Source organism: Daktulosphaira vitifoliae, unplaced genomic scaffold (assembly GCF_025091365.1).
Source record: "Daktulosphaira vitifoliae isolate Bord-2020 unplaced genomic scaffold, ASM2509136v1 Scaffold_1, whole genome shotgun sequence".
Taxonomy (NCBI): domain Eukaryota; kingdom Metazoa; phylum Arthropoda; class Insecta; order Hemiptera; family Phylloxeridae; genus Daktulosphaira; species Daktulosphaira vitifoliae.
In genome coordinates, this window is record NW_026099572.1 from 63,539,548 (window position 1) to 63,567,211 (window position 27,664).

General features: G+C 24.1%; 2 protein-coding genes across 9 annotated transcripts; one reads left to right on the forward strand and one right to left on the reverse strand.

Moving 5' to 3' along the window:
- Positions 1 to 99: 99 nt before the first annotated feature.
- LOC126893634 (serine-arginine protein 55) lies at positions 100 to 8,855 on the reverse strand. Of its 2 annotated transcripts, none has more exons than XM_050664020.1 (10): positions 8,688 to 8,855; positions 7,811 to 7,977; positions 7,513 to 7,583; positions 7,335 to 7,448; positions 6,547 to 6,634; positions 2,714 to 2,787; positions 2,441 to 2,647; positions 2,245 to 2,304; positions 2,069 to 2,164; positions 100 to 553 (listed from the first exon to the last, which is right to left on the reverse strand). In XM_050664020.1, the coding sequence occupies exons 2-10, from the start codon at positions 7,937 to 7,939 to the stop codon at positions 466 to 468; spliced, it is 927 nt and encodes a 308-aa protein (XP_050519977.1). In that variant the 5' UTR covers positions 7,940 to 7,977; positions 8,688 to 8,855; the 3' UTR covers positions 100 to 465. The 2 variants fall into 2 exon arrangements, with proteins under 2 accessions (XP_050519977.1, XP_050519978.1); XM_050664021.1 differs by having other exon boundaries at positions 7,811 to 7,983; positions 8,688 to 8,852.
- Positions 8,856 to 9,091: 236 nt separating this feature from the next.
- Positions 9,092 to 23,160, forward strand: LOC126893628 (tectonic-like complex member MKS1). Of its 7 annotated transcripts, none has more exons than XM_050664006.1 (9): positions 9,092 to 9,232; positions 12,294 to 12,483; positions 12,565 to 12,772; positions 13,956 to 14,170; positions 14,435 to 14,639; positions 14,718 to 14,856; positions 20,565 to 20,699; positions 21,387 to 21,643; positions 21,741 to 23,160. In XM_050664006.1, exons 2-9 carry the CDS (start codon positions 12,407 to 12,409, stop codon positions 21,978 to 21,980), a joined length of 1,476 nt encoding a protein of 491 aa, XP_050519963.1. In that variant the 5' UTR covers positions 9,092 to 9,232; positions 12,294 to 12,406; the 3' UTR covers positions 21,981 to 23,160. The 7 variants fall into 7 exon arrangements, with proteins under 7 accessions (XP_050519963.1, XP_050519962.1, XP_050519964.1 ...); XM_050664005.1 differs by having other exon boundaries at positions 12,322 to 12,483; XM_050664007.1 differs by having other exon boundaries at positions 12,391 to 12,483.
- Positions 23,161 to 27,664: the final 4,504 nt, after the last annotated feature.

Sequence of the window (27,664 nt, forward strand, 5' to 3'; positions counted from 1 at the left end):
AAAATTTTAGAGGGAGAAAACCAAATTATTTTACTCACTATATTATTCTTATCATTTTAATAGAGGGAAATTCCATTATTATTACAAGAACACACAATGTTTTCTAGTATATGTATATATAATCATCATACACACTCCATACAAATAATATAGCATATCCCAAAAGATGATTATTATTGAACTTAAATAATAATAATAAAAAAGATGAAATTAAAATTTTTTTCACAATAAAAATGAAGTAAGTATCATACAATGTTCACCACTTATCATTTTAAATATTGTTATTTTACAATATAAAATATTCTGTATAATAGGTATTATTATGGTTATTAGGTACTATAAACACGGCATTGAACATAAATATGAACTAGTCAAATAGTTAAACTATAAGTGAACATTAATTTAAACTGGATAGAAAAAGATTAAATCGTCTTAATAAAAAAAGTTCAGGATACAATTATTAGTCTAATCATCTCCAGATTGAGGGCTGGCATCACCATTTTTCTCTCTTGAAGGTGAACGGGACTTATCTTCAGGTGATCGTGAATCACGCCTGAAAAAAATGAAGTTATTATTTTATTTTTACAATAATAATGTCAGTATTTAGGGAATGGTTCTGTTTGGAAAAATTCTGTTTATTATGTCTATTGTTCAGGTCATTGCAGTTATAGTCTATTGTTTTCTATCATATCATTAAGCTAAAATTAAGAATTTCAACTAAAGAAATTTAAAGTTTAAATATTTTAACTTTGAAGGGAATAAAAAAAAATTGTGTTTACTGCAAATTATTGTAGCTTTTAGAATTAAACAATTTTTTACTTACAATAATTTTAAATTTAAAGTTTTCAAGAAAACTTAATTTTACAAAATTGAAATAAAAATATTTTGAGCTGAATATTTTAAACTTATTAGAAATAATTATTTTGGTGTAATAGGACACAACTTTTTCTCAACCTTTATCACAACTAAGAATACGATATATCATTATGCTTGTTAATATTTATATGAACATAATTAAGTGTTTGAAAAAGGTTGATCATTATTACATAGTCACTTATTAAGTTGCAAAGTATATTAGATAACTTAAAAATTATAGCTTATTATTATTTTATGAAACAAAAATGCATAAATTTCATTCGAAATGAATAACTTATAGTAAAAAACTATTTAACCAATTAAAATGACAACATAGAGAATTGAGAAAAAAAAGATATATGGATAACTTTGAGTAAAACATAAAAAAGTAATAACTCAATCGAATATTTCAACACAAATGATAGGGGGGTTAATTCACAAGGAATTTTTCGTTCTGAGTTACATCAATAAGATAAATAAAGGCAAAAATTGTAAAATTAAGTGTTATCGTCAAGTTTATTGTTCAATTATTAAAACACTAAACTTGTGATATTTTTCCCAATGCAATGTTTATAAAATATGAGTATTTGGTTCATGATATAAAAAAAAAAAAATTCAGTTCATATGATTATTTTACTTAAGTTTTACAACACAAAACTCAATATTACATTTATGAGCAAGTAACACACATTAATACTTTACATGGCAGGTATTTTTTTTTGTATTAAATGTAATTTTTTACTTTAGGTTATTTGTTTTTACTACAATTTATACATTTTTAATTCATTAAATAATAAGCTATAATTTAAGTTATCTAATATTTTTTGCAACTAAAAATTTGAGTAATTGAATAGTATTTTAAAAACTAATCACCCTACATATATTCTTACACATAATTATAAAAAGAAAATATTGTATTAAGTATGGTTAGTTAACATTTATGAAGTAACTTCATTCTTAGAACACAACTCTTACTTAGTTATCAGTTAGTTGATTTGAAAAATATTATTGTGTATAATTATTAGTGAATATAGCTAAACTTTAAAATGACATAACTTTGCTTTGTACATAGTTACAAAAATTATCTAGCTACTAAATAAAACAAGATGAATTTTATTAGAGTGAGGTAAGTTTTACATCAGTCAGCAATAAATTGTTACACATTAAAAGCACTATATCAAACATCAAATTTTATTATTATTAATACTCTTACTTTATACGTTTATTTGAAATTGATTGTGAACGAGATTGAGATCTCTTTTTATCCAAAGATGGTGAACGGGATCGGGACTTGGAATGAGCTGGAGACCTACAATTAATTTGAACAACAATTAATTAACCTTATTAATACTACAAAATATTCTAGATTTTTATCTAAATATTTCATACTTGTAGGGTGATTTTGAACGTGATCCAGATTTTGACTTGGAATGACTATTTGATCGACTTCTGTAATTAGAATAATTTAATTTTTAATCAATACAATCGAGTTTTACTTACAACTATTTTTGTTTAACAACTGTTATAGAAGTGTATTCTTTAAAGAAAAATTTATTTTTCTTATAAAAAATATTGTATAATTTACCTTGAATGAGAACGAACACGACGACGTGAACGCGATCTTGACCTGGACCGAGAACGAGAACTAGATGGACTACGGCTACGTCTACCACCACGACCACAGCTACTACTTCTATCTTCAATTAATCTAATGCGGCGTCCATTTAATTCTGTATCATCTAATTTATCAAGCGCAGTTTTTAGATCCGAATAAGATGCAAATTCAACAACACTTAATGAAAAATTTTTTAATTATTAATTTTTTATTTCTTTAAGTTTACAACTATTTATTAATTACCCTTCGTTCTTCCGTTGTTTATGTGCATCAGCATAGGTAACTTCTCCAGCTTGTCGCATGAAGTCCTTCAAATCCTGAATAAAATTTTGAATTAAAAACAATTGGTAATTATATTTACTAACAAAGAAAAATTATATTGTAATAATAACACATTTTATTTTTTTAATACATAATACAAATATAAAATAATTAGTTTCATTTCATTTAACTAAAAAGTATTTTTAATTAATAGAAACCTGCACAATTTGTTGTATTTAATATAACTTAAAATGTACAGATTGATTTCATAGAATAATAAAGCTGTTTTGATAATGATCAATGGCCTTGATACATTGGTAGTCTAAACCAAATTTTCTTTTCATTACTATTTCATCACACTTGAATTTGTTGAATTTCAAAATATCAAAAATGATTTAATATCCAGACAATTATGTTTGATCAATAATTATAAGAAGCCTGACAAATACCAAACATTGTTTATTCTATTACTTAAGATACATACCTCTTAAACACTTGAAATGGTATTGAAAATCAACTCGGTCTCTGACCATGTGGGGCGACATGAGTGGGGGGTTAACCATAGTGGGCAGCTGATCGGCTCGTATTGTTGGGAACACCTTTTGTGGGCCGATCATCCTAGACCCGGTATGGAATGTGTGATATCGTACTGTGATCATTTGTGGTATTGGCTTAGGTACCATATAGTGCCACTCTTATCTTATCGGCCAACGATCAAGCGTTTTATGTCATTGATATGGACATCAATCGAACCCAACACATTGTGGTGGCTCTTTAGAAAAATAATATTAAACTTTTCACTTTCATTTCTTTTTTCTACATTTTTTTTTTATTTTTCAAATTTATATATTAAAGAGATATAACTTTAACCACTTGTTTTACAAAATGTAAGTTTTATAGAATCAAATAAATGAATTACTCTTAGCTTAAAAAAGGTTTAAGAGGCAATTAAAAGTATACAAAAATAAAAAAAAATTTTGAGAGAACTAGATTATTTCATTACAACATAAGTAAAAAATATACAATTAAGTATTAAATGTCACTGAATATTAAAAAGAATTATATTAAGTTTAAAAATATTTGTTACAAAAAAATTTAAATGAACTTTTTTTTTTTACTAAAAATAAATAGTATTGAAATTAAATAACTTATGAAGATTATAGAAAACATTAGGTTATGGAATTTCAACAAACATACATTTAGCCGATTCTCTAGGAAAATAATTTAAATCAAGAACTTTTAAGTTAGTTTTTAAATTAATAAAAATTAATGAATTCTATTCATGTTTATAAATAAACTTTTTTAAATTATACTGAAAGGATAAGGTAAAATTACCAAAATATTTCATTATACGTTTAAAAATTAACGTAACTAAGATATTAAATATTTAATTTTATTAAAATTAAAGTTTTTATGAAAAAGTGCAATAGTTAAAATTTACCTATTTTACAATGCACAAAAAGTTAAACATATAAATTTGTGTATATAGTGATCCAAGAATTATGAACACTTAATAACTTACAAAATAATAATAATTGTATTATTTTTTGGTTTTTTCAGTTTCATAAAATTTGTATTTTATCCACTATTAAGTATAATTATATAATCTCTTATGTTTGGTATCAACTTTTTTTTTAATGGAAAAAAATATATTTAACTAGCTTATAAAATAGAAATTTAAATAATTAAAAAATGACTGTTCTATAAAAACTTACAAGACTAGCATTTAAGAAGTTATTAACAATTAAAAATAATGACTCAAGAAGTGGTTGCTGCTATTTTTAACTCTAAACATTTCTCGCTTTCAATCCACTTCCTGTCTAAGTATAAAAATATTAACAGTATCTAAAATAACGGTGCAAAAGTTTTTATCAATCAGCCAATTTTTTAATTACATCTTTTTTTTTTTATTTTATAAGCTAGTAAAATGGTAAGCTTCTACTTAAAAAAAATGTATAACCTTATAACATGTAAAGGATGAAAAAAAACTTAATACTGTATAAAACAAGAATTATATGTAACAAAAAATTCAAAAAAAAAATCTTTAAATTATTATTTTATGAGTTATCATCAAATGATTTAAGGATGACTTGTACAAATATATGTATTTTTTTAATTATTAAATGCTATATCAAATAGTTAGAAAGGACTTTATGTCATTTAAAAATAACTTGAATTATTTGAAGGTATAGTATATTAAAATAATTTTTACTTATTTTAAAGAATTATTCAGTAGTTGTCCTTCACACAGACATCATAGTCACCTGACTCTGGTGTATAACCAATGAAATTCCAATTTATAATTTAATTTTCCCAACAATTGTTTAATTGTAATAAAATATAATAAATTGAACCTAAAGTATAATTAGAAATAAATTTTAACTAATAATTTTGTCTAAGAAGTGATATATTTTTAACCAGTCCATTTATAACAAATTTTACTTTAATACTATCTATTCTACACGATATTTTTATTAATTTTTTTTTTTTTTTTTATTTACTCAATAGTTTTGAGTATTATCTAATTTTTAATCAGTAACCTGATGAATTTTTCCTAACCAAAACTAATAGTTATAATTTATATTTAATTATACCTTTAATTTATAATTTTTAATAAACTTATTTATTGAATTACACATTATGGTGGCATCATCAATCCTATCATATGTGAGGTAAAACATTTTATCACTATTAATTTTTTTTGTAAAAAAAATATTTGAAACTGCAATCAATCAAGCACAACTGTTTTGATATCATGAAAACAAAACCTATACAATTTTTAAAATAGAGAATGATTAAACATAAATGTTCATTTGAATATTTCCTTTGATGTAAAATTAAATAGTTAAATATAAAAAATTATTTTAAAATAAATATACAGCAAATATAATGCTATACAATAAAATATATGGTTCAAATTTTAATTGTAGTCATTATTACCTGTACAGTATCTACTGAATTAAATTACTTAAAATTTACTAGTCTAGTCTTATATTAAAAGATGAGTTATTAATAGTTTTAATTATAGTTTAACTATCTAAATAAAAACTATTGAAAGCAATTTTAATTTTGATCTATATCTTGATAATAACCAATAAAATCTTCATTTAAGAAGTTCAATTATATAATTTATCTCAATACTTATGACAGACAAATGTTTTAATGCATTACTATTAATAACAATGATACTATCATTGCAAAAAATTTAAAATATGATAAAATTTTAATTATGTAAGAATTTACATTCAAATTTATTTTGGTATAAATGAACCAAATTTACACTTAACTTATTATAATACAATTTCTTACTATAAATCAAAAAAGTAGCAGATACTAAAAGAAAAAATCTATAAAACAATAAAATCACGTTATTGAAAATTGATTGTTCTCATATAATATATGATAATTATCAATATTTATGTTGTCTTTATATTATATAGACAATAAAATAGTCAAATTCAATAAATGTTACATAATAAAATACATATTTTACTTTGTTATTAATAAAGAACTATTAAATCAAATATCCTTATAAATGAATTTATTTCTGAAAATTATCACCATTTATTTGCAAAAAATAAAAATTAATTTGATAAAAAAATTTTTTATTGAACAGAAAGGAAATAAATTATTACCAAAACTTAAATTTCCATTTGCCAAAGAAAAAAGCTTTCCGATTTTTACACAACTTTACTAAAAAATTGGAAAAACCTTCAAAAGATTTAATATAACCCACATATGAAGAATAATAAACATAAAAACATGATTCCAATGTATAGTTTGTGTTATTGTTAATGTAATATAATTGCTCTTACCTGCCAGCTAACACGGCTTGATAAATTTTCAACAATTAATCTATAATTTGTTCTTGTAGGTGGACCATATCTATCATTTCTATCATCTCTAAAAATATTTAAATATATTATCAAACTATATAATTTTAAATAATGAAATTTAAAACTTAGTTGAAAAGGGTATTTTATTGGTTTATAGCTAGATTCAAAATTAAAGAAAAAATAACTTTAAACTATGTGGATTTATGTATAATGTTGTATAAAGTAAAATTTTTTTAATTTATTACAAAGTTATTAAATAAATGAAATTACAAAGACCATTGTTTTAAATGAAACATAGGATCTTTTTCAAAGATTCTCTTAAAATTTGAAAATATGCAACTCTCTACTTTTCTTTAGCAGCAAATCCTTAGTAACAATAATAATCTTAACTAATAAGATCTAGTACCAATTGTCATGTCCTCATCAATAAAATACATCATGTCATGATAATACAATATTATACGTGATATTGTTTCAATATCTATATACTCTTAGGATTATAATTATCATGCATGGTGTTTACCTTTTTTTTTCTAAAAATTATGATGCATAATTCTCATTTTAATTTTATTTAGGAGGTATGTAACATTGTATTGACAATGATGACATAGATTAATATAATTAGATGCAGATGAAATAGATTAATTAAAAATAAATTTTATATTATACACTACATAAAGACCCATGTATAAATAATAATTAACTACAAAAAAAAAATTTAAGTACCAGTTTCTATTATTTAGTTAACTATAGATTATTTTTAATACCTAGCATCACGCCTAGGACGTCTTGGAGGAGGTGGTGGTAAATCACCACCTCGTCCTGATCCACGCCAAACATCACTACCTCTTGGTGTTCCACGAGCACGTTCTACAGAAACTCTATAAAATTGACACAAAAATAATGAAAGTATTAAAATAAACATACTTCAATTCTAATGTATACCTTTCACCATTAAGTTCTCGGCCATTTAATTCATATACAGCATCATCAGCATCACGATAATCATCAAATTCCTATTATAATATAATTTATTTTATATTTATGATATATTACATCTAACAATAAAATACAATGAAAATCTTTATAAAATAAACAAATTTATTGTAAACAGATAAACATTTATTAAAATAATTTACTTTAAGTCATAAATAATTAAAACTTAATATCTACTATACATATATTTTAAAATGAATGTAAAAAAATACTGAAAGACAATTAATTAAAATAAGAATATTTTTACCACAAAAGCATATCCATTTTTCATAGCAATATCCTTAACTCTACCAATTTTTTGGAAAAACCTTTCGAGATCTCTCTCTCGTACACGATGAGAAAGTCCACCAACAAAAACTCTTGTGCCATTACTCATTTTATCTTCAGATATAAGTCAATTTTTTAAGAAGTATCCTAAAAATGTAAATATTAGTATAAATAATATAATATAATGTATTTTACAAATAGAAATATAGTAACAGTTTAATTATATGATTAAAGTACCAATAAAAATAGGAAAAAGAGCGAAATAAAATTCTTAGATATATAACGATGACTATTAATTAAATTATGGTTTAAAAAATAATATCATTATGTATACTCTGAAGATTAACTATAAAATGAAATTACCCAAAAAAATCTTTGATTAACCAACTAGAAATCTGATAGAATGTATTAAAACAGATTGATTTGTTTAAAAATTTTAAAATATTATAAAAGCTAGTTTGATATAATCTAATCAAATTTATTTCCTCAATTGTAACTAACTTCAGAAAATTTAATTAAAAAGTACTGCATCCAAACTCAATTTAGATAATAATTATATATCTTTACAACTATATCTTTTATACAATTTAAATGTAAATATTCATATTCTTAAGAATATACAAACACTAATGTAGTAAATTAATAATTATCAAAATAACCAAATAATTTATAAGCTTTTTAAAACATAACAGTACAATATATAAATTACTATTTAAAAGTAATATCTTATTAAATTCCACGCGAATACCACATAATTTTATTTAGCATACCAGAAAATAACCTAGAGACACGTCGTAGAATAACGATCATGCAAACATATACCAAGTAAATATTATTTAGTACCCTGATAAACATACCCGAAGTCTTTAGGCAGGAATAATAATTTATAAACAATAACTCAATTTTACTAAACGTTAATAAAAAAATATATTAATTCACACAACTCACAACAGGAGCAAAAAATATAATGCCGATACTGTATATCTTAATGGAACAATATGGCGGCTCCTTAAGCGTTCTTACAAGTTAAAACGAATTAATGCGCGTGCGTTGACTCATAGTATAAATATTAATGAAGAGTACACTGTTTATATCATGGAGAATAGAAATAAAAAAATAACCACAATATGAAAACTATTTAAACCGTGGTAGCTACGAATGATAAATATTGCTTATTCACAAATTAAGATAAAATTGACTGAACACAAAACCTTATCAGGCGATCTCATTTTGTTAAGCATTTATCATAGAAGGGGGAATTTTAAAGTGACGGTGCCATACTCTCGCTATAACTCACTAGTCGCCAAATTTTGGCCTCAAAATTTCTATTACTAAACCAGATGACCAGTTTTGCCAGATTGGACGATTTATCGCCATTTGGACTATATTTTAAGGACAAATGGTAATTAATGAAGTTTATTTTTGTATGGTCACTAATTGGGCTACTTTTTAACTAGTATACTATTGATTTTGACGAAAATGAGATTAAACCCTCATAATTTTCTATAATAATTATATACTGTTAATAGTTATTTTCGTTTTTTATATAATTTATTTTTTAAAAAATCGGTAGAACAATGAGATTGCAGCACAGTGTGGATTTAACATAGTTGGAACAAATTAGACGATATCTGACAGTAATTAAAATCACTATTATAAGAAACGCTTCGATACAAATCTGTAGATAATGATAAATTTAAGAAATTGTGAATTATTCCAAAATGAAATCTCATTTCCTTATTTATATCCTGGTTACAAGTTTTATGATATATAAGTGTAATATATGAATAAATATTTAATAAATTTAAATTTATTTATTATTAATATTCATGAAATTTGTTCAACTTCGACAACCGTTTGCACATAAGATATCAGGACAACATTTATTTTTTAACTTGTACGTAACATAAGCATTAATTTATCATATATTTAAAAGACGAAGTATTTCCGAAACATTTTCAAAACTTAAGTTGAAAAAGTTAAATTTTTGTGCAGAATTTTTAGGAAAAAAAAAATGAAAGAAATATCGAAATTTACTGATTCTAGAAATCGTAATTTTTTGGGAATTTCACTATTTACGGGGAATGAGGGCAAAATTTTCTGAGGGTAATGAAATCAACTAGATACAATTTGTGATCTTTTGACGTATCGTTGAGTAAAATCGGTTCAGTGAGAGCTGAGATAAAGTAATGACACAAAAAAAACGGTGACACAGTGGAGTCGCGGCACAGTATTGATAGCTGAGTAGTGATAGACACAAAATAAAAATCAATAATAAATTAACACGTCATGGTAAAATTAATACTTTCTCAGATTCGATGCGAAGCTGAAAATAGACGATTTTGGAAGATTTCCTTTCAATACCTTCTGGCAACACTGATTATGACGAGTCCATTTTATCTTAGTTCGTAGGTTTATCAAGAGCATAGTCTTAAAAGATAAAATCGGCGTACTCAAATCCTTATAGACTGTTTCAATATTTCCGTTTATTGAATTGAAAGCGTTTCAGATGTTCGCAAAAGCACTGTTTTTAAACGCATTTAGGGTTATAATGATATATTTTGTATATATATTAATATGTTATATGTTATACATGTTTTTAAACATGTATAACCCCAAAATAGAGGGATTATAGGACACCCAAAAATTATACAATCCACACTATTTTATCAGAAAATATTCCACTCAACTTCAACTTTACTGAACAGTATTTTAGGCGTATTGTTTAATACGTCAAACTATATGATATTTTCAAGTCTAGATATTACATTCTTGACTCATGAGAGTCTTGGTTGATGATACCAACTAATTAAACTAATATAATTCGTTTTGTTAAATAGTAATTAAACTAGACGCAAAATCGAAATATTTTTATACAAATAACTCAAAATCTAAAATCAGCGCAATTCACCCCTCATAATTTTAATATTTTCTTAATAAAAGTCAAATTTAACATTCTAACTATAGGGTTGTTGGACATTCATTATGATTGTATGAGTAAAATTGCTGATTATACCATAAAATAATAAAAAATAATAATATATTAAATAATATTTATTTGATTGATCAGTATTAACTAATTATATTTAATAATTAATATATATTTATGTTTTCTGATTAAGAAACAAGGTCATCAGGTTAATGAAAATTTTACTCTTGTATTCTTATAATTTAAAGATTTTTCAGCAACACATTTTTCTTTGAACAATTACCTAATTTATTAACAATTTTTATATTCTTCAATTGAAATATGACATAATACCAGTTAAGAGTTACCAACTTTTTTTATAATAAACCATATTTCAATAATATTGAATAATATCAGCGCTATTCAATTGACTCATTTAAATCGCTTTCAACATAATTTTCTATTAAAAAAATAAGATTCTATTTATTAATGATTGTGGCAAAATTCATTAGTTAAGTTCTGTACAATACGTCCCAAATAATCTCATTCCTCGAAAGTACAGTTACTAATTTTTTTATTATAATCAAATAATATGCCTATCAATATTTCTACACTGATGAATATTTTACAAAAAAAAAATATTCTTATCTAATTTATTCTCGATTTGTACTTACGCCCAATGATATATATTATAAACAAATTGATTTATAGTATTTAATAAGCAAAAATAATTTTTGTCTATATTTTTTGATGATACGAATAATTGTACCATTGATTGAAACACTTTAAAATGTATATTTTGATATATGTCTCACAATTTATTGTTTGTAATATCGATATATATCGCTATTTTTCTTTTAATATTATTGAACATTAATATAAAAAAAAGTTATATACATATTCGATACTTAAATTAATATTGCCATCAATAATTATCTTAGCTTACTAATGACACGGAACCAAACAGTAATATTTAATATCACCACTATGTAAAAAAAGTATGAAAAACAAACAGCATTGAGACAGAGATAAAAAAAAACGGAAAAGGAAATATTTGCTACTTAATTAATCATAGCGCTTTCTGTGTAATACTATTGTTTAGAGCAAAACTAAATAGAGTAGTAGAATAGCTAATAAATAAAAATCATTACGATATTACCATTTAATTAATTATTTTAACTTGAAATATTCACCTCTACATTGCCTTTATTTAAGAAATCAAGAAATTATTATATATTATATAAAGTACATTTATAAATAAATATACATACATATATGTATGATACATGTAATATACAGAATTATTAAGAATGCTCTAATAAATGCTAAAACTAATGAAGTAATACGTTTTTTTCCTATGAAATTTTCAAATGTATTTTGTTAGTACCCCATAGCTCCTAAATTGTATCATTATTGTCATGGTGATCGCTACAAAACAACTTTGTTATAACAGTATCAAATAAAATCACATGACAAAAAAACTTGCGTTATGATATCAATGTTTAATTATACATAATTAACATTGAATCATTATTTTAAAAATATGATTGTCTAGATGAAATAATGTTTTTTTTGTTTTCAAGTTCGAAAATCATTTAAAAGTATTTAAATAGTATATTTCATTTGTTTATGATATATTTTAATTGAACAAGTTAAATATTTTTGAAAATGACTACTAAGGATAATGTTGAATACGATGTTGGTACATACAGATGTGAAGGTCCTATAGAACATTTTAAATTTAGGTATTTATCCAATAAAATTTACTTAAAATAACTCGATATAATAAATTTCAATTTAATTAATTTTATACAATTTTTAAATAGAATAAGCTTAGAAATATCTCGTACATCATTTCATCATAAAAATACTGATTTAGAAAAAAAACATAAAAAAAGAATTGAAAAAATTTTTAAATGGATGGAGAAATCACCAGAAGAAATTCTCAATCAAAATGATTTGGATGAAACGTCTTCATCAATTGAAGGAAAATTGCACGATAGCCATTTGTTAACTGACATAAACAATCATCACGTAAAATTTAATTTTTACTTATTCTTGCCAATTAACTTAAGCACGATCATGTATACCTATTACTAAACAATAAACAGACATATATCTTTTGAGTCAAATTATTTTATAAATAGATACAACAACTTTCATTGATATTTTTAATAAATATATTTAATTGATTCAAATAGAAAATACTAAGGGTTTTTTTAAAGTTTATGACCAGTTTTTATGTTTTTCATTAACATTATTTAAACTAACAAGGGGAGGTCACGGTGATGGGATCACCGATTTTCATAAAATTTATATAGATCTAATCTATATTGAATACAAAATCAGATGTATTTTGAATTTTTTGCCAATGCCCCCCCCCCAAGTCGAAAAAATTGACTTTGAAAATTTGTAATCAGCTTAATAGGTTCATTGTTCTTCCATAGACAACAGCGTTTTATATCTAGAATACGTGATCCTATGACGCGAACGGTCTCAGTATCGAAGAATCCTATAGACAATTGAATTTTTTTCATTGTTTTCTCTTTAAATTATTAATTTTACGTAGTATTTGTTAATTTTTTTTACATTTTATGTAATTATATAATTTTATCTATATAGTTTTCAAAACACATTTGATGTTACAAATTATCGATTGTTCAGTGATAAATATATGATGAAAATAATATTTTATGCACATAAATATAACTTATTTTAATATTAACCGGGTAAGAGTATGTTTATAAAAAGGTGATGTTGATTAATTAAATACATTACATTTCACATTAGGAAGGATGATATTTATCATAAAATCAGCAATATCATAAAAAATGATTACATTTTAAACAACGTATAAAATAATATTAACTTTACTCCTTTATTAAATATGAACTTCACGTAAGCCTAGCACTGAACTTGAGTTAAACCTTTCAAAAATCTCTCTTATTTATAATTTATATAAATTGCCAAGTAAAAATATTAAATGTTGACAAGTATTACCCTTTTCAGGACAGTCCATCTTTTATACATTTCCCTAGAACCTTTAGTTTTCTTATTCAAATTAGTAATTTTATTATATTCTAAAAAATTCAATTAATGAAAAATGTCTGCATTTCTTATATGAAACGTAAACGTTTTTATTAATTAAAAAATTATAAATTTTAATTCATAATTTAAACAAAAATATTTAAATAACAATTGATTTTTTTTTTTATAGAGTGGTCGAGCAATTCTTCATGATGTTGTTAATATAGATAATATAATAACTAAATCATTTAAACAAATTGGTGAATTAAAAATAAATAGTAAAAATATAAATATTTTTAAAAAGACATTCGTAGATGAAGCGCCATCTAATAATTTAAAACTTCAAAATAGATTACCATATTCAAACCATATAATGCATATAATTTTGGATCTTGATAATAGTAAGTAAGTATTATTTTTATATAATAATATGTTAAATTTGTTTGAAATAATTGATAGACAAATTACTGATAGAAGTGTTTCATTGACTTTATTCAAATATGTATTAAATTTGCAATAATGTAAAATTAATATTAAAGTTGAAAGATAAAATTTAATTTTTTTACTTAAAAGTTATTGACATGCCTAAGCAATGTTTTTTTTTATTGTGTTTAAATAATGTTTAGCTTATAGGTTTTATATTACTAAATAATTAAATATATTAACTAGTAATGAAACAGAAATGAATAGACACGTGCTAGCATCATTATATTGGAATCCTAACAGCCATATTTTAACAATATTGCCAGATTTTACTAACACTAATTCAGCTGGGTACATTCTTCCAATAAGCACTGTTAAAGATTCATGTTTTGAATATAGATTTTGGATTGAAAATATACCAACTGAAACTAAAGATTTACTTTATAACAATGTAAACATATTAAAGTTAATTTTTTTTTTATTAAGGTAGGAATAAGATAAATTATTATTCAAATTTTCAAATTTTCAGTTATATCTAACAAAATTTGACTGTCATGATTTTCACATGCCAGCGAATGACACTGTTGATATTGTAGGAGAAATAATATCAGCTTCAGGATTTGAGTATGATAGTTTATTTGTACGATATCAGATTTATATTCCTTCAGGTAATATTTGTTAAAAAATTTTAGTAAAATCATTTATCTACTATAGTAGATAAATAAAATATATTGAATACTATTTAGTCACAGTTGTAAATAGAAATTATCTAATTGATGCATAATTTTATGAGTATACGTAGTGACGTATTAAAAATAACTATTAGATCAGCGATAATGAAATGTTTAAATTACATAAAAAAAATTTGTTATGCAAATATTTCGTGAGAATTACCTTTTTTATTTACCAATAATATTTTTACCAACCCAACCGGAACGAATAAAAAACAAATAACATTACCTTTTAATAATTTTCTACTATGTTTAACACATTATATAACGTAAATAATGTCTAATTAGACAGTTCATCAAAAAATTCTATAAGGTAATTCGTCTCTAGAGAAGAGTAAAAGCTATCTGGAAATAACTCTACTCGCAATATCATATTTAGCACTTATTTTATAGGGAGTGGTGACTTAATTTACTTCTTTTAATTCATCTACGGTAAATATACTGATAATTTTATTTGCTTCAAATTTTACCTGAAAAAAATTAAATCTTTAGTAACACAATATAAATACTGGCTTTATCATATATAGTTAATACCATTCCAGAAGGTAACTATCGCTTAAATAATCAATCCACGTCTATGAGGGTTTAAAACAACAAAAATTTGTATAAAAAAAATAATTTATCCCTAATTTTTATTCTAATTTGACTGCCATTTGCAAATAGAGAATAGGTCGTAGGTACAAATTTATTTTTGAACTTATAGTACATAATGTAAGCTTTAATTTAACATATGATTAAAAAACGCATTATTTCCCGAACATTTTCAAAATTTAAGTTAAAAAAGTTAAGTTTTGTAAAAAAGGTTGGTATTATAAATCCTTTTTTGTGGGCAGGTATAGGGTCAAATTTCCAAAAAAATTACATCAAGTAAAAGGAATTACTTAAAGTTTCAATATAAAAAAAAATTATTTTGATTTGTTCATTTTTCAATAATTAACGGCAATTTTTAGAAAAAAGTGAAAAAATTTCGTTACCTATTTTTAAAATTGTAATTTTTTGGAGGATTTCCACCATTTACAGGGAACCAGGGAAAACTATTCAATTTTTGAGGGTAATGTCTTCCACTAAATACGATTTGTGATCTTTTGACGTATCGTTGAGAAAAATCGGTTTAGTGAGAGCTGAGATAAAGTAATGACACAAAAAAAAACGGTAGCACAGTGGAGTCGCGGCACAGTATGGAAGTGGCATAGTTGGGACAAGTATAGATAATATCTGATAGTGATTAAAATCAGTATCATAAGAAACGCTTTGATGCAAATCTGTACATAGTGTTTAATTTTAAGAAATTGGTAGATTATTTCAAAAGCAACAATAACTCTTATTCCCTTAATTTTATCCCCATTAGTTATTTGATTTATTATTATTATATATGAATAAATAATAAATATAGTAATTAAATTTAGTATGAAATTGATATTCAATAATTTAATGTTGTAATTTTTACGGAAATATAATAAAAATAAAAAAGTAGTTGTATATTTCTTTTCTTTTAACGTGTTGGGTTAAAAATTTAAAGGGCTTGATGTAATAATTTTCAATAAAAAATGTTTGTAACTTATGAATAAACACACTGGATTACAAGGAATACTTTTCTAAATCAACTTTTTACGATGTTTTCAAATGTGCAATTAGACTTTTTCTATCACTTCTAAGTTTTAACATTAATAATATTATTCAAAAATAAGTATTTACATATAAAAAAATAATTAAGAACAAAAAAAAATTGTTTTATATTAATACTGATTTTGATTATTAATATGTTAAACATAAGGAAAATGACATATTTAACCTATTTTTTTAATCCTTTAAAGTTAATTTTTGTGAAAGTTTATAGTAAAAAAAATTAATTTATTACCATAAGTTTTAGCACAATTTGCAAGTTTGAAATTGACGTCATTAAATAAAAAATTTTATGAGAATTAAAAAAATTGTATCGTTAAGATTAATATGCAGTCAGGAAATTTTATAACTATTTATAGTAAATTTATCAGAAAAGCTCAATACTTATTTGCATTTTTATCGTAATAGATAACTTAATTAGAAATAATGGTTATTATTTCCTAGTAACTTTTGGTGTTTAAAAAGATTCTATAATTGAAATGTGAACTGAATTAATTTTAATGATTTACTAACTGAAATAACTAATCAAAAAAAAGTTGTTAAAAAGATCTAAAAATTCTTTGTTAATACAAGAAAAACTAACAAATAATTTTTTTTAGAAATGATTTATATAGCAACATGTTATCAAAATATTTGGAATATTATAGTCTAGTAGTAGCACATACAAAAAGAGTAAAAAATATTATTAAATTACAAAGTAAAATGATTTAATTTTGTAATTGAAACTTATCATATCGAATTTGATTCGTCAATAAATACTTTGAAAACATTATAAATGAATTATTTTAATTGTCTGTATGGAGAACATGGGATAAGTAACTGTTTAATTGATAAATTAGAATTTTGTTTCAATTTTTGAGGGTTATATCTTCAACTAGATACAAATTGTAGTCATTTGACGTATCGTTGAAAAAAGTAAGTCAAGTTAGAGCAAATAAAATAAATGATAGTCACAAAAAAATACCCTGTCAGCTTTCCATCGAAGTTAAAACCTAATATATAGTTAAATAATTTTAATATGAACAAGAAAATTTATTCTAACTTAAAAAAAATTAAGAAAAAATGCATAAGATTCCTTGCCATTCACCGGTTGGAACCTTGTACCCCAAGCGCGTGACACACAAGTGTTACCGACTCGGCAACCGTACGTCGCTTCCATTGACTGAAATAAATGCAATTTAAGCTAGTTCAAATTTCAAAGTTATTTTAGTCATCTTAAAAAATACAAAAGAATTCAATTAAGTTTAACTTTCTATGATATATCAATTTGATTTATATAATATTAATGAAATAATATTATATGTAATAAAAATTGATCACTTGTAGCTAATTAATTAAGTAAAATTAAAACTATATTAAAAATATTATTAATTTAAAAAACTAAAAAATATTAACAATATTAAACTCAAAGCCACAAAAAAATTAATGAAAAGTCGCGGATACGTATTTCGGAAACAATGTTACCATTATCAACGCTAAACACATACTGACCAATATTATATGTAACAATATTTCTGTGTACTCTCCTTGTCAGGTATTTTAAAAAAAATAAAATACATAACCCAGAATTTTAACACAAAATAGCATATTTTTAAACAGTGGCGTTCGCAAGGGGGGGATTCAATCCACCCCACCTCCAGCCAATAAAAAAAAATTTATAAGCTAAGCGACAATTTTGGAAGATAAACAATAAGTCATAACAATAAAAACGATTATATAATACTATAAATATTTCCACAATAAAGTAATCGAAAACAAGAATTTTTATGAGCCCACAATATGAGCAATGTCTCATCTAATTTTCTTTAAATTTTAAACCCCCCCCCCCAATTTAATTTCTGTGTATGCCATTGTTTTTAAATACAGTAGTTATTTCCACCAAGAAATTGGTGGAAATGACTACCGTATTTTTTTTTTTTTTAATTAAAGTATATAAGCTTCGATGCGAAGCTGAGAAGGTATTAATTTTACTATGTTGCGTTTTTTTTTTTTGTGTGTCTGTGAACGCTCAATCTCAGCTCTCCCTGGACCGATTTTGATGAACAATACGTCAAAGATCACAAATCGTATCTAGTCAAAGACATTACCCTCAAAAATTGTAAAAATTTCCCTCGTTCCCCGTAAATAGGGGAAACCTCCAAAAAAATTCCAAATTTAAAAATCGTTAATTTACGAAAGTTTTTAAATTTTTTTTACTTAAAACTACCATAACTTTTTCAAAAATGAACAAATCAATATAATTTTTTTTTTTAAATGCTTGATGTCTATACCTATCATTTGGTATATATTTTTTATAAATTTGACACTTAACCTGCCCACAGGGAGGGATTTAAAATGACAACTTTTTTACAAAAATTAAATATGTGTGTGTTCCAGAAAGTCTGACACTTTTATATACATCTTAAATTAAAGCTAATGTAATGTACTTTATTATGGAAAAAAAAATTTCAGACTTTATTTTGTGTTCACGGTGAAAATGGCTACAAAATGCTATTTTTGTGTGAATATTCTTGATTTTGTATTTTACATTTTAAACTTAATTATGCTATACATTTTTGAAAAATGTATGGATCAATACAATTTTTTCATGAGAAATAATAATTATATCCCTCTTTCATTCGACATACTTTATCTTAATCAGGATATAAATAAAGAAATAGCAAATCATGTAGATTTTGGAATAATCCATCATGTTTTTAAAATTAAACACTATCTAAAGATTTGCGTCGAAGCGTTTTTTATGATAGTGATTTTAATCACTGTCAGATATCATTATACTTGACCCAACTATTCCATGTCACCACTGTGCTGCGACCCCCTTGTGCTGGGTTTTTACATAAGCTTTAAATTAAGATATCTATAAAAGTGTCAGTATTTCTGGAACGTTTTCAAAAATTAAATTGAAAATGTCCTAGTTTCAATACGCATGTAAAATGTTTTGACCCCCCTTGTATAAAGGGATATTATCTTATTAAAAAAAAAGGGTTAGATGAAGAGGTATATAAAAAAAACAATATTGATCCATACATTTTTGCAAAAGTTATAGCAATATAAATTTAAAAATATAAAATCGAGAATTTTTTCACAGAAATCGTACATTTTTCTTTAACTTTGGTGTTTGTTTTTACCATGAAGACAAATTCAGAGGTCAAATTTTTTTTTCAAGAGGTCAAATGTTCACAAAAATATATCAAAAGATAGCCAAAAACCTAAGGTATCTATAAAAAAAAATTATATTGATTCAATCATTTTTAAAAAAGTTATGGCAGTTTTAAGTAAAAAAAAATTGAAAAAATGTCGAAAATTAGCGATTTTTAAATTTGTAATTTTTTGGGGGATTTTTCCCTGTTTACTGGGAACGAGGGAATTTTTTTCAAATTTTTAGGTTAATATCTTCAACTAAATACAATTTGTGATTTTTTGACGTATTGTTCATAAAAATCGTTCTAGCGAGAGCTGAGATTAAGCCTTCATAGACACAAAAAAAAAATTAAAAAAAACATATCGTAGTAAAATTAATACCTTCTTATCTTCGCAATGGAGCTAAAAGTGTTATAAAAAAATGTAATTATATACACGATTTTGTACAGGACTGATAAATACATTAAGCAAGACCAGTAGATAGTTACATACATTTTGAAAGAAACTTAAGAGGGGCAGTTATTAACAGTCTTTAAAGTTAATAAGACGGTGTCTTCTTGCACTCCCCTTCGATTATACTTTTTTTGAAAGCTACTCTAGCAATTTCTACTCAAACTACACCCAAAGAAAAACCTCAATCAATTTTGATAGAGAAATTTTATCAAGGGTTTATGATAATGTTTTATTAATACGAACAAAATAACTATTCTTATAAATAATTATTGTTCAAGACAAGAAAAAAAAATATCATATTGATAAATATATCATAGGTTCAATAGTAATGATATATTTATCAAATTAAACAATGAATTTATTATATAGATCGAGGTTTTTCTCTGGGTGTATTAACTATTTATCTAAACAATTTGTATGGTTTTTAGAATGGAAATGTTCTCATCCAAGTTCTCTACACGGTGTAACAAATATATGTCAGCGTAATAACAACTTTATGTCCATATTTACGCATTTATTTAATGCCACGATTATTTTACCAGAAAATTATGAAAGTTTAAAAAGTAATAAATCCTTCTTTAATATTCTGTATTTATTATAAATAATATTCATTTAAAAGAAACAATAGCTAGACTAAACTTTTATTGTGGACAGACCCAATAGTATTGGACCTTAAAAATATTCAAATATAACATAATTATCAGTTTCCATGCAAAAAAATTAATCAAAAAGTCAAAAAATTATAAAATTTTTCGAGAGGCCATTTCTCGATACTAAGAGTTTATTAACCCCCTATTGCTTTGTTTCTGGGTAACGTGAAGTTAATATTAAATAATTGAGTTTCAGACACTTTTTATTAACATTCTTAGTATAACTAATTCATATCAGTGGCTGATCCCTGTATATGTGTATTACAATTCCAATACATGCGTCAGATGGGTGATCTATAGATACAAGCTTATCTTAATGAATGTAAATTATTTCACAAGAAGGACACCTAAATACTAAGTTATAAATAAAAAAAAAAATAAAAACGAATAACATAAAAATTTGGAGTTGGTGGTATCCCAATAAATATATTTTTAATATGCAATACACATTTGACATCGTTGCCACTGATTAATACTGAAATTAATCAAAAGCTTATAATTTTACTCAAAAGTATTTTTAAGCTAAAACTAAATCGCTTCAATAATTATAATTAAAATTTTTTTATATTAATTTAAATTGGTAATTTTTAAAAATGATAGCTCAAAAACTAAATTCAGCATTTTTAATATTTGAAATTTATTCAATTGATACTTGGAGAAAAGAACGTATTGAAGGATATGCATCATATGAAATACCAATTAATACTTCTTCAAAATCTTTATATTTTAAGAAGTTAGTATTAGAAACTTGGCTCCCATTACCGAGAAAAGTTAATGATAATTTACGTAGATATTTCATTGGTGGATCAATTAAGTTAGCTAATTTTAGCAGTATAAGTACACCGTTTTCTTTCAATGTAAGTAATAAAAAAAATTGTGATAAAATAAAATGAAAATCTGTTTTTATTTTTATTTAGTTAATTATTAAAACGTATTTATGACTTATATTTTTAGGAAAAATGTTTAAGTAAATTTGGTATGGAGATAGAACAAAAAGGTTCTATAGTTTTAAGGCTTGGACTGTTGAAGCAATATCATATGCCAGATAAAATTAATAGTAAAAGTATTTTGTCAAATGATACACAAGCTGCTGAAACATTATTGAACAGTGTTAATAACATACTAGCTAGATTTAAGGAAGCCAGACAAAGAATGCTATTAGCATGTGAACCTATGATGAGTTCATCTCATTAAAATTTTTTAGAATCATGAACATAAATGAATTTTAATAAATAAATTCTCTTTTATATAAATGCATGTTAGCTTCACGAATTGCCAATTGTTCATAGTCTATTTATGCATATGTTTGTTATTAACAAAGCATTAAATTGTAAAATAAATCATAGGGGAGAACGGGGCTAATTGTTACAGGGGCGAGTTGTTACAATCGAGACATTTTAATTTTATATGATAATAGCACTATGCAAAATACTTGATTTCATAGATAAATTAATTTTGAAATATTTTATGAAAATATTAGACATACCTTACCAAAATCAAAATTTATTCGTTTTTTTTTTTGTTTTTTTAGTAGTAAAATTTAGTATATATTTTCCTGTTCATTTTTTGTCACCAAAGATATAATTTGAAATACATTTGATAGTAAATATTTAGTCAATAGGTAATATTATTTTATTGTCTATTTTTGAATCATAAACATAATTATTTGTTTTAGTATGAAAATGGAGGAAAGTTAGTGACTATATATTTATTACTCATAAGAAAATATTTTTTCAGTAAATTTAAAAAATTAGTATAATTTACTTAATTTATAATGGAAAATTACTGAACACCAAGGACAATATCTATAAATAAATATAAAAATGCTATACCTGATATTTTTTGAGGGGTATAATAAAATAGCATAAAATAAGATTTTATTTTTTTTTTTTATAAATTTTTAATTCATAAGGATGTTATTATCATAATATTTTATAATGAGAATTTCTTTTCTTTGCTATGTTAAGTATATTATATTAGAAATATATTTATTTCTAATATTGTCACAACTATAACTATAACTAACAGAATTTAACGGCTTACCTTTATTTTGGGACAAGTTTTGACTTACTAAAATTAAACCTATTGGCGTGGTACTTAAAATACATATTTATTGAATAATTTATTATTTTATGATCGCATATAATCTATAGATTAATTCATAAAAATTTAGGCAACTATTGAAGAATAATTACTAAAAATTAACAATTGTAACTACTGGCTCTGCTTTCCCCTAGTATTATTATTTTTTTACTACCAGATCATACTGTATTAACTAATTTTTTTAATGTTAATTTTTAGGATTTTTAAGAAACTTTACATTTTTTAATACCTTATTTAGAAATACTTTTGGTTAAAAACTTCAACGTTTTATAATGCATAAATTCTAAATATATATATATATATTTTTTTCTATATTTTAGTAAAAATTAATAAAAATCACATTTTTTTTTTGTATTATTGCTTAAAATTTTGTGCTTATTTACTATTTAAGAAATATTTAATTAAATTTTGTATTAAATTATAAAATATAAAAAAGTAAATATATATATTTTTTAAACCTTTTTTCATAGTAATTTTTCAAGTGCATATTTTTTTAAATAATTAAAAAATCTTACATTTTCCATAATTTATTTATCAAATACTATTTTCTGTATTACCATAATATGCATATTATATTTTTGATCAAAAGATCCGACCTGGGTTGTAATGAGTTTTGCTGTTTTTTTACAATATTATATTAAAACCGGTGGATTATAGCTAATGCTTGAAGTAGCGGAACCTCATATAAAACATTTTTGCGAAGCTCTTGAAAATATTACAATAAAAATGTCATTATTTGTGATTTACGTGATTTGAAAATTTGTAAATAGCTTGCACCGGCTCTGTTTAATTAACTATAAGTAATATATTGCTAAATATGTAGGCAAAAGTGAACTGTCATTTTAACTTATTTATTTTTAGCCTTTATAATTAGTTAAGATATTTAATTATTTTTTTAGAACATTATAATTATTTTGCTGTGCTCTCTCAGGAGAGCACAGTATATACACTATGTAACCCCGAGAACTCCTAGCTCTTACTGGTGGAAAGCTTCGAGCGAGTGATTCCAGTAAGTAATTCTTAGTGTAGGGCAGCAGCTACATTAGTATCATGTTAAGGCGGAGACAAGGAAGTCAGAAAGGCTTAATTATGAATAAATGAGAGCGAAACTGAATACAGTGTCTGCTTGTGTTAAAATTAGGTTGAAAAAAGTAAAATGTAAGAAACGTAAGAATATTTTGGATCTAGCAAAGTTAAAAAATGTTGAAGTAGAACAGAACTTAAAGGAAAATATAAACAAAAAAGTACTAGACGTTTAATATGAAAACCTAAATACCAATAATGTTAAAAAAAAAATGGAAAAACATTCAATCAATCATACTGAACGAATGTAAAAAAGAGCTAATACCTGATAGAATAAAGGAGAAAGAATGGATGACAGAAAAAATTTTGGACCTTATGGAGCAAAGGCGTAAATTTAAAAATATAAGTGTGCAACAGTACAAAAAAGTCAATGCAGTAATTAGAAGAAAAATAAGAAAAGCCAATGAGAAATTCAATATAGAAAAATGTCGAGAAATTGAAATGCTAGACAAGATTTATGATAGCTTTAATTTACATAAGAAAATAAATGAAATGACTGGTACTACTAGGAAAAACAAAGTTGACATTATAAGGGAAAACGATGGTAGTATAGTAACAGATACAAAAATAAAGATTAGAAGATGGATGGAATATGTACAAGAATTCTTTTCCCAAAATAGGGCAGAACAAGTTAGTGTCAGATTGGATGAAGGATTTAGTACAATGAAAGAGGAATTAATTTTTATATTGAAGAGTACCAAACCTAGGAAAGCAGCAGGCCCTGATGAAGTACCTTCTGAATTGTTAAAACTGCTTGATGATGATGAATTAGATATGCTAATTGATTTATTCAATACAATATATGAATCAGGAAATATTCTCTAATGGAACCAAACTGCCAAAGTTAAAGTTAAAGTTCTAAGACGAAATAAAAATAAAACAAGGAGTTAGACAAGGTTGTGTTTTATCTCCTTTATTATTCAATATTTACAGTGAAGCAATATTTGAAGAAACTATCCTCCATGAACATATTAGAATTAAAATAAATGGGAAATTTGCCAAACAACCTAAGATATGCTGATGACACAGTCATTTTGGCGGGTACCATAGCTCATCTTCAAAGAAGCATGGACAGGCTCAATGTTGCATGCAACAAATATGGACTTGAGATGAATGCAAAAAAAATGAATTTCATGTTAATAGCAAAAGATCAAACAGACAATCGCAATAATAAAGACAAATTAATTTTGAATAACGCTATAATAGAAAGAGTATATTCATACAAGTATATTGGAACATGGATTAATAGTACTGGGGATAACTTAAAAGAGATCAAATGTCGAATTGAAATTGCTAGATGACGAGTGACGAAACCGGGGTTAAAAATAAATTAGGAAACCAATATTTTATTTACTTTACTGATATCTATACAGGTGTTCAGTAATTAAGGAAAAAGGTCAATTGTTACAAACAATGAGAACAATAGAAACCCTTACTGAACACTCTAAATATGTATGAATTACTATTTAATAGTATTAGAAAAAAAGATTTTTAAGAAAAATTACACTTGAGAATAATTAATATTGTAAATTAAAAATATATATTACACATTTTAGTTGTTACAATTTTATGAAAAGAAAGAAATATAGAACTGAATATTTTAATAAATTATAATACAACAAAATATATAATTATAAAAATGTATTAATGAAAATTTGCTTTATATTTTAGTACATATTGTGAGAGGAGTTGTTGTAAGGAATCGTACAATAAATATTTTATTTAGTTTAAATAAAAAAAACTAATGTTACTCCGCTAGTTTAAATTATTTTTCATATAGTTATTCTGATATAATCATTATAAAACATTAAATTAGTTTTACTAAAAAAAAAATTGAGCAGACTGCATAAGTGTACATTTAGTTATTATTATTTTATTATAATTTTTACTTTTATTTTAATTTTAATCCTTTTTAAAATGCCATTTTCAGTAAAAAAAATTAGGTTTTCGCATAAATTTCGGATAAGAGAGGGTTCGCTACTCCCTAGTCCTCATTAATACATCCCCACTACAAATTATTGAAATATCATTGAAGTTTATTCTCTACAATTTTTAAAACTAAATTTATATTTAAAAATAAAAATAGTGTGGTTATATTTATAACCCATATTCTACAAGAGTTCAATTTTTAGTCAAATTATATTGATTCAATATTTTTTAATCAAAAATAGCCATTGCTTTATATAAAATAATTGATTTAGATTTTTACCCTTAATAGAAAAGAAAACTTCTAATATAATTACTATAAAACAATTGTTTGATAAAGCGAGTTGTCAACAAAATTAGCTAATAACCTTATGGCGTTCAATGTTATCTAAAACACCTCTAGTGATAAACTTTTATTTTATTATTGGTATTTTTTGTGTAAGGGTCATTTACTTTAACACAATGAATTTTTTCAAATTTTATGTTATCTAATTGTTATGTTTCATATTGAAAGAAAAAATTGATTTTAATGTAAATGTAAGCTTATATTTGCCATATCCTTATGGTTATTGCTAAAATTATTTAATTTTATGAACATATTATTATGATTAAAATAAGTCTTTAACATGACGACTGTTTTTACATTAGGACAAGTATTTATTATAACTCATCTGAACTTCGATCCCAGACTTTTATAATATATGAATATATTAATTATATTATACATTTGTAGTTAAGAGATAAATGGTGAACTGTGGTCCAAATATGCGAAACATTTAATTTCTGATGGACGTAACAATAAATATTTTTTACTTAATTTGTGTATAATTATTAATAATAAAAATAATAATTTATATCTGAATTAATTGAATTTATAGTAATTTCATATTTTATATATCTTATTTTGATCAATAAGTATTTACTAATATTACTGAAGGGGTAGAACAATGGTGTTCTTTGAGTCTATAGGGGCATAAGCCAGAGAAATTTTTATACTACCCTCTCCAAAATACACATAATACCTAATATTATTTATCTCGTTTGAAAGAAAAGCTCCATTATCATAGACACATAAAGAAGGGGGGCTAAAGAAGCATTTGTCCTGGACAGAGGTTTGAGGTTTTTTAACTGAGAAGGTATTAATTTTACTACAATGTTTTTTTTTTTTGTGATTGTTACCACTTTTTCTCAGCTCTCACCGAACCGATTTCATTCAACGATACGTAAATAAATCATAAATCATATCTAATCAAAAATATTACCCTCAAAAATTGAAAAAATTTCCCATAAATGGGGGAAATCTTCAAAAAAATTACAAATTTAATAATGGATAATTTTCGGCATTTCTTCAATTGTTTTTACTTCAAACTGCCATAACTTTTTGAAAAATAGATAAATAGAAACAATTTCTTTTAATAGATAAATTAGGTAATATAAATTACCTATCATTTGATATAGTTTTATTTTATTCTGACCCTTCACCTGCCCAAAGGAGTGATTCAAAATTATAACTTTTTCACAAAAATTAACATTTATTTAATCAGACCATTTTTCTTTATACGAGAGGGGGGTTCATTTTAGGAGAATTAAAAAAATGTTGTTAAGATTAATATACAGTCAAAAGATTTTATAATTACTATTAACAGTAAATTTATCAGAAATCTCAATATTTGTTTCCATTTTTATCATAAAAGTAGGTCAAGTGAGAGCTGAGAAAATAAATAATAGTCACAAAAAAATCCATATAGTAAAATAATTTTAAAATG

Excerpts from the sequence above, each read along its gene's own strand:
- LOC126893634 (XM_050664020.1), bottom strand. The coding sequence starts at position 7,939 with ATGAGTAATGGCACAAGAGTTTTTGTTGGTGGACTTTCTCATCGTGTA. Across the intron at positions 7,584-7,810 it reads AAAATGGATATGCTTTTGTG|GAATTTGATGATTATCGTGA; the intron begins GTAAAAATATTC and ends ATATTATAATAG. Across the intron at positions 6,635-7,334 it reads CGTCCTAGGCGTGATGCTAG|AGATGATAGAAATGATAGAT; the intron begins GTATTAAAAATA and ends AAATATTTTTAG.
- LOC126893628 (XM_050664006.1), top strand. The coding sequence starts at position 12,407 with ATGACTACTAAGGATAATGTTGAATACGATGTTGGTACATACAGATGT. Across the intron at positions 14,857-20,564 it reads TCAGATTTATATTCCTTCAG|AATGGAAATGTTCTCATCCA; the intron begins GTAATATTTGTT and ends TATGGTTTTTAG. Across the intron at positions 20,700-21,386 it reads AAATTATGAAAGTTTAAAAA|CTCAAAAACTAAATTCAGCA; the intron begins GTAATAAATCCT and ends TAAAAATGATAG.